Source organism: Dipodomys ordii, unplaced genomic scaffold (genome assembly GCF_000151885.1).
Source record: "Dipodomys ordii isolate 6190 unplaced genomic scaffold, Dord_2.0 Scaffold106, whole genome shotgun sequence".
NCBI lineage: Eukaryota > Metazoa > Chordata > Mammalia > Rodentia > Heteromyidae > Dipodomys > Dipodomys ordii.
In genome coordinates, this window is record NW_012267322.1 from 703,588 (window position 1) to 712,140 (window position 8,553).

An 8,553-nucleotide genomic window follows, 5' to 3' on the forward strand; every position below is an offset into this window, starting at 1 on the left:
TGTGTGTGTGTGTGTCTGTCTGTCTGTCTGTCTGTCTGTGTGTGTGTGTGTGTGTGTGTGTGTGTGTGTTAGTAACTTTCCTCCTCCACCCTAATCCAAGAACATTACTGGTCTACCTGCTTCAGCTTCTTCCTCATAATTCAGGACTCCAGTGTTAAGCCATTCGACTTCAAGAAAAATTTTAATCATTACAAAATAAAATGGTTTTATATATATATATATATATTATTTTCACTGATTAAAAATGCTTGTATTAGACTGGAGACTCAGTGGTAGAGCTGTGAGCAAAAAGAGCTGCGTGAGAGTTTGAGACCTTGAGTTCAAGCCCCAGTACCAGCACCAAGGAAACAAAAAGTACTTATGTATATTTGACAAAAACAGCAACATAAACATAGTAAGTTTTTGGCAAGGGGATTATTTTGGTGATTTGTCATTTATTCATATATGTTATTAGAATTTAAGGATTAAATTCTCCTAATCCAACAGACTACAGTTGATTACCTATTTTGTGCATGACACTGTGGGGAATAGATGGAAACAGTGGAGCCATCCAAGGGTCTGATTTTCATTCTATAACAACTAAGCCAGGGCCCCATTTCTTCCCAAGGTTATATCCTGCAAATGTTAGTTTAATTGCTATCTGGTGAACACATCATGAGACTAATAGGCATTCCAGGATAGGGACATAAGAATTATAAAGGTAATTTGGTGTTGAGTTGTAGCAGATCTTGAACAAAACACTTAGGAATTTACTTGATCTGTGATGAGAAACTCACATGCATGTTTAAGTTACAGGTATGGCCAGCCATATAACATATGATACTTAGTCAGAGGCAAACCACATATATAGTGATAGTCCTATAAGATTATAGGAGAGCTAAACAGTTCGCTTATAATGTAGCTGTTGTAATGTTGCAGCACAGATCATTACTCACATGTTTGTGGTGATGTTAGAGTAAGCAAACCCTCTGTGCTACCAGTAACAGGCATGGTAGTGACACCTGTAATGCCAGTGCTCAGGAGCCTGAAGCAAAAGCATCAAGAGTGCAAGGCCAGCCAGAGCCAGTAAGTTCGCTGCTAATCCATGCTATGTGGTAAGATTCTAGTGTCAAAAAAAGAAAAGTGTAGCACATACAATTCTATATGGTGCCTAATACTTGATAATATACATAACTGTGTTTAAATAATAATGATACCTTTTACCATTCCTTTAGAGTATACGCCTACTTTGTAAGAAAGTGTATTACAAAATTATGATGTATCAGCAGGAGCCTCCTGTGCCTCATTTTATCACAATCCTTGTTTGCACGGAAAGGCCACACCAACTGAGTGGTGACTACCATTCAGGTTTATGTAAGTCCACTCTGATGTTTGCACAACAGTGAGGTTGCCTGACAAACATATCTCAGTACATATCCCGTCAAATAGCATGTGACTAATTAGAGCACTGAATAGAAAGATTTCTTTACAGCCAGGCTGTAAGCTAGATTGATAATAGAAAAACTAAAGTAAGAAAGCAAATTAGGAGGCTATTGTGCCAGTCTGGTCAGAAAGAATACTTGTCATCTAAAGTTTCTACTCTGTTTCAGACTGTATAGTAAATATTTTACTCATTTGATCTACCTGTTAGGTTTTGAGAAAGGTATTGTTTTTAGGTCCACTTTGCAAATGAGAAAACTAAGTCACACATGATTAAATATATGCCTAGGGTTCACATCTAGTAGATGTTACAATCAAGATCCTAATCTCAAGAGACTGGCTCTAAGTCTAATCCCAGTACTCACTATGTTATCCTTATAGTTTATATTCACAATCCCTTTAACAATTGATATATAGGTACTATTTTCCTGATTTCAGATAAGGAAATAAGATCTTACCAAAGGTAAGGAAATGAAATCAGGCCTAGTGCCTCATACCTATAATCTCAACTAATCAGGAGGCTGAGACCTGGGGATCTTGGTTCAGAGCCAACCTGGGCAAAAATGTCTGTGAGACTCCATCTCTAATTTACCAGCAAGATGCAAGTATGTAGGCATGGCCCAAGTGTGGAGTACTAGCCATGAGCAAGAAAGCCAGTGATAGTATGAGTGAGTTCAAGTCCAGGTATACACACACACACACACACACACACACGCACGCACGCACGCACTCACGCACGCACGCACACACACATGCACGTGCACACAAAGAAGTTTAGGAAATGAGCAATATGAAAAGGAACTTAAGAAAGCAATTCCATTTACAAAACCATCCAGAAAAGTTAAATACTTAGAAGTAAATCTAACCAAGAAAGAGAGATGTGTGTGCTGAGGACTGTAAAATGTTACCAGCAACAAATTAAAGAAGCTCTTAATGGAAAGATATCCCTATGCATGGACAGGAAAACTTAACATTGTGTCACTACTACTCAAAGTGATCATACAGTTTCTTCCAAATTCCAACAGCCTTTTTATTAATTTATATTTATTTTTATTGTTATTATAAAGGTGATGTACAGAGGGGTTACAGTTACATAAATCAGGTAAAGAATATATTTCTTTTTGGACAATGTCACCTGCTTTGTTTTTAAACAAGGTAGCCCAGATTGGCTTTAAACTTGCTCTTTAGTACAAATTAGCCTTAAACTTGCCATTAGCCTAGGTCCAACAGCCTTTTTTTCAAAGAACAGGAAAGATTATCTCAAATTAACATATAATTGCAAAAAGCTAAATAAAAAAGAGAACAAATGTGGTTGTTTGCCCTTTTGGTTTATGCATAGTGAACATAAATATACAGGTAAGTACCTGTACGTCCCTGACTTGCAGGTCTTTTGGTATTATGTGCCTAGGAATGGAATTGCTGGGTTATATTGTAGTTCTGTGTTTAACGCTATGAATAACTGCCAAACTTTTTTTATTTTTATTTATTTTTATTTTTTGCTGGTCCTGGAGCTTGAACTCACGCTGGGCACTGACTTTGAGCTTCTCTGTGCTCAAGGCTAGCACTCTACCACTTGAGCCACAGTGCCACTTCCAGCTTTTTCTGCTTATGTGGTACTGAGAAATCCAACCCAGAGCTTCATGCATGCTAGGCAAGCACTCTACCACTAAGCCACATTCCCAGCCCTTGCCAAACTTTTATTTCAAAATGTAATACAAAGCTATAGCCTTGACTAAAGTACTAGAGCATCAGCCTAGCAAGCATAAGTTAAATGCTGGAGTTTAAACTCCAGTATTGCTTTAGAAAAAAACAAAATACTTGGTACAAAGGTATAGTAATTAAAACAGTATGATTTAAAACATAGACCAGCTGGGCACTGGTGGCTTATGCCTGTAATCCTCGCTACTCCAGAGGTTGAGCTCTGAGGATCACAGTTCAAAACCAGCCCGGGCAGGAAAGCCAATGAGATTTTTATCTCCAGTAAACCACTAGAAAACCAGAAGTGGTGCTGTGGCTCAAGTGGTAGAGCACTCACCTTGAGCTGAAGAGGTCAGGGACAGTGTCCAAGCTCAGAGTTGAAGCCCCACAACTGACAAAAAAAAAAAAAAAAGACCAAAGGAATGGAATAGAGAGCCCCAAAATAAATACAAGATTGATTTCTAATAATGATGTAGGCCCTTTAGTGATAAAGAACAGTCTTTTGCAAAACAAACTGTGCTGGGAACACTTGATTTTTACATGCAAAGATTACTTGAACTTGGACTTTACACTGTAAAAATTAACTTGAAGTGAATCGAAGATGTAAACTTAAGAGATAAACTGTAAAATTTAAAAGAAAACTTGGGGGGAAATCTTCATGGCACTATATTTGACAGATCATAGACAAGACACAAGAAACAGCAATAAAAGAAAAAATAGATGTGAGTTTATCAAAATTTAAATTTTACATCAAGGAACATTATTGACAAAGTGAAAAAACTTGCATAATGGAATAAACATTTGCAAATTGTAGTCATAATAAAGCCAATTAAAAGTGGGGAAAATAAGTCTGGGAAGATGGCTCAGTGGTAGAGTGCTTTTGCATGTATGAGGCCCTGGGTTCAATTCCTCAGCACTACATAAGCAGAAAAGGCCAGAAGTGGCACTGTGACTCAAGTGGTAGAGCACTAGACTTGAGCTGATGAGCAGAGGGACAATGCCCACGCCCAGAGTTCAGCCCACAACTGCCACCCAAAAAAAAAAAAAAAGTGGGGAAAATAAAGCAGAGCACTGGTGGCTCACGCCTGTAATTCCAGCTACCCTGGAGGCTAAGATCTGAGGATCAAGAAGTAAAGTCTGTGAGACTTAACTCCAGTTGACCACCAACAAGCTGGAAGTAGGTATGGCTCAAGTAGTAGAGCGCTAGCCTTGAGCACAAATAGCTATGGGATAGCAGCCAAGCTCAAGGCCCAGGACCACCACACACACACACACACACACACACACACGCACGCACGCACGCATACACACACACACACACACACACACACACACACACACACACAAAAAGGGCAAAATATTTGAAGAGACATTTATTAACAGGACCTGTATGGACTGTGAGGCTCTAAAATTTTAAAACCTCAGTATATCAACTGTTCTTAATGGTTAAGTTGCCACTTTTTTTCCCTGGGTCGTGGGGCCTGAACTCTGGGCCTGGGCACTGTCCCCCAGCTGTTCAGCTCAAGGCTAGCACTCTACCACTTGAGCCACAGCGCCACTTCCAGTTTTCTTGTTGTTGTTTTTTTTCTTGGCGATAAAGAGTCTCACAAACTTTCCTGCCCAGGCTGGCTTTGAACGATGATCTTCAGATCTCAGCCTCCTGAGCAGCTAGGATTACAGGCACACCTGACTACACTTGCCACTCTTTAGAAACAAGTGATTCTGTGCAGTATTAAAGAATAATTATAGTGATTTCATTAAGTTTAATTCAATCATTAAATTAATGACTACTAGAATATAAATAAAAATTATGTGTCATAGATATTGATTCATCAGCTAATGAGAGAATTAGTAAAGTGTTAAGTCTGGATCCATGGAGAATCAAAAAAAAAACAACCCAGACTCATTATAGGCAATGAGGAAGGTTGAAATGAAAATTTAACTTGTTAATAAACAGGGTGGTATGCACATGTACACAAATGTATTACCTAAAGTATGGTTAATATGCAGGGGAGAATTCAAGTGCTGTAACTCCTTAAAACAACTAATTCACAGTCTAACAAAATGAATATCAGCAAGCTGGTACTTGACGGGGGTGGGGGGCAGCTCTAAGGGGAGAGGGATAGATAATGAAGAGAGGAAGGTGGGAGAGCATGCAGTCCTATGAAACCAGGAAAATCCTCTTTTGGAAAACATTCATTTTTATTTCTACAGGTTAAAAACATCTCCATTGCTGTAAGTTTTATGCAGTTTACATAATTGAAAAATAGATGTGGGTATACATTTGACTAGACATCCGTAATCCATTTGTGTTTATTTCCAAGTCTTTTATGGTTTTCCTTTGACAATAGTCACAGAAAGGAATGCAGATTTTTATATTCAGCTGGGAAAACCTAATCTAGCTCCTCTCCTACCCTCCATCTCTCCCCCAGGCTCAGGTTCTCTTGCCTCAACTTGTCACATATATCAGGTGACAGGTTGGCACCACTGCATCCAACTCCATAATCTAGTCTGAAAGCTGAGCTCCTGAGCCAAAGGGGCTTTTCTAGATTGGATAGTAGCGTGGGACCGACCGGTGGCTCTGTTGGGGGGGGTCATGAGACCTGAGGCCACCTGCAGCTGTTTTGGGTGTAAGGCAACTTGTTTAACCTCCCGGAATCTGTTTCCCTGGATATAAAATGGAAGATGGGACCAGATCTTTGAGGTTTTGCCCAGCTTTTTAAAGTTTTATATATTATGGGTTTTTTTTTTTTTCTTTTGGTTGGTCATGGGGCTTGAACTTAGAGCCTGGGTGCTGTCCCTGAGCTCTTTTTGCTCAAGGCTAACTTTCTACCACTTTGAGCCACAGTGCCACTTCCAGTTTTTTTTCCCTATGCTTCTTGAATTCCTGACTCTTCCCCCAAGTTTCCTGAATGTCCTACCTAAAGGTGACCTCAGAGAGGTATCTATGAAGAACAATTAACTGTGGGACACAACAGCAACAGTCATTTCTATGGAGATTTACTCCCATCCCTCATCCCTTATCCCTGTGCCCTCCTCCATCCCTGCTTGAGGAATGTGTTTTGGATAGTTCTTGTACATCCTTCCTCCATCTCTGCCCATAAGCACTAAAAGCCTGCTTTTTGTGAAAGTGAACACTTCTATCATTGTCTAGAAGATTTTGTGTCCCCCTCCCAATTTCACAAAACATAGCTTTTTAACTCATGGGACTAGGCTTAAAAGGACAGTGAGTGGAGTGGAGAGAATAAGAAATAAAAGATAATGCCTATGATTTTCTGCAAAGATAAGTATAGGTATGTATCCTGGAGTATCTGTGCTTATACTCAGTTTCCACCACTCTTATGTTAGGCTGTTTACTTCTGGCCTCTCTGCTGCTTTCTCTTGGTTACATCACCTGTGAGAGACGTTTTTTGCTACAAGGAGCTTTTTCTTTTTTTGGGGGGGGGGAGTCTGGTCGTAGGGCCTGAACTCTAGACCTGGCACTGTCCCTCAGCTCGTCAGCTCCAGGCTAGCACTCTTGAGCCACAGCACCACTTCCGGCTTTTTTCTTTTTGCGTATGTGGTGCTAAGGAATTGAACCCAGGGCCTCAGGCATGCAAGGCAAGTGTTCCACCACTGAGCCAACTTCCCAGCCCTACAAGGAGGTTTTTGTTCATTTTCCAGAGAGTGACTAGGGTTTCCTGAGCTTTTACACTAGTATATGCTTTCTCCTTTTCTTGTCTTTCAGTATTCTCCTCTTCTCCCTTGCCATGGTAATTTTGTAGCTGTGGTACCTGCTTTCTTTGAAAGCACATTCTGTAGCAAAGGGAAAACATGGGTGGAAAAGAACACTGAGTTTCCCAGTATTTGCTGCTGGGGAAAACCTGATCCCTCTTCTGACGTACTCATAGTGTGCTGCTGCTTCTTTCTGCTTTCATGCTGCTCTGCCCATCTTGGCTATTCTCCATTAGACTCTACATAGGCTACAATAACTGTGAAAGAAGAGCTGAGAGATACATCAACTTCAAAAACCTTGGCTCTCTTCCAGTTTCAAGACAACTTTAAGTAAAAAAGTATTTGAAGTGGGAGGAGGTTAAACTACATTAGTCACATTTTATTTTTCATTTCTTTTGCAATTCTGCTTATTGGCAGTGCTGGAATTTGAACTCAAGATGTCATGCATGTTCTAACATTTAAACCATACACTCAAACTCAAACTTAAGCCTCTGCTTAATAGGATTTTCTGCGGGCACTTGGTGGCTCATGTCTGTAATCCTAGCTACTCAGGAGGCTGAGATCTGAGGATCCCAGTTCAAAGCCAGCCCGGGCAGAAAAGTCCATGAGACTCTGATCTCCAATTAACCACCAGAAAACTGGAAGTGGCACTGTGGCTCAAGTGGTAGAGTGCTCAGGGACAATGCCCAGGCCCAGAGTTCAAGCCCTGTGACCGACAAAAAAAAAGGATTTTCTTATGTTTATTACTACCACTTATTATTATTACCATTTTTTTCCTAAAGCAGAGTTTGAATTCAGGGACTTGGGTATGTTTGGCAGGTTTGATTGGCTTGCTTGCTTCACTAGCTATCTACCACTTGAGCCATATCTCCAACCCAGCTTTTTGCTGGTTATTTTTGGAAACAAGTATCTCCATGGGACTTGTCTGCCTGGCTGGCTGTAAATTGTGAGTCTCCAAATTTCAGCCTCCTTAGCAACTAGGATTAGTCCCCAGCAATACTGCATTGCTTTTAAGACTAAATGAAATAGATTAATAATATATAGCATAGCACAGGGCTGAGTCATGGTATCTTTTTTCAAATATACTTAATTTACATAATTGGCAGCAGTTATGTGATTATGGCCAGAGCCCTGTCTAGTCCTGGTTGGAATTAGATAGTGAAGAGTACTTTGTTTTCATAATGAAGGCCCATCTTAGAAGTTTGTATAGTCTTAGAAGTTTGAATCTTAGAAGTTTGGAGTATTACTCTAAAGGGAACTAACAGTGTACCTTAGTTACTGTCATCATTAAGTTCTCTCAGCAAGTTCTTGGAGGGTACTGTAATTATGCTAGTTATTATTAATTAGAAAACCAAGTACAATGAAGTAAAGAAGCTTTGTTCAAGGCCAACCAGGAAGCCAGGGTCAGAATGTCAAGACTAGAGATTGTAACTTACTGCTTCTTGCAATGTTCATCTGATAATACTCTTGCATTTTTGGTGCACACTTGTAATTCCACTAAGGTAGGAGGATCTCAGGTTCCCAGCAAGCCTTAAGTACATAATGAAACCTGTCACATACACAAAAGTAAAAAACAGCACAAAAAGGGCCATTTTGGACTCGGTGTGTGTGTGTGTGTGTGTGTGTGTAATTTGGAGTGACATTTTATGCCCTCTTCTTTCACCAGTTCAAACTTATTTCAAAATAATGTTTTTACGTGTGTGTGTGTGTGTGTGTGTGTGT

The 8,553-nt window shown here is 40.0% G+C and overlaps 1 protein-coding gene across 1 annotated transcript in view; it reads left to right on the plus strand.

Annotated features, from left to right (window-relative positions):
• Window positions 1-8,553, plus strand: part of Lonp2 (lon peptidase 2, peroxisomal) — a 106,791-nt gene that overhangs the window by 81,318 nt on the left and 16,920 nt on the right. Inside the window, exons 13-14 of the mRNA XM_013027881.1 lie at window positions 3,346-3,352; window positions 8,042-8,049. Coding sequence (XP_012883335.1) covers window positions 3,346-3,352; window positions 8,042-8,049 — 15 coding nt within the window. The remainder of the gene's footprint in view (window positions 1-3,345; window positions 3,353-8,041; window positions 8,050-8,553) is intronic.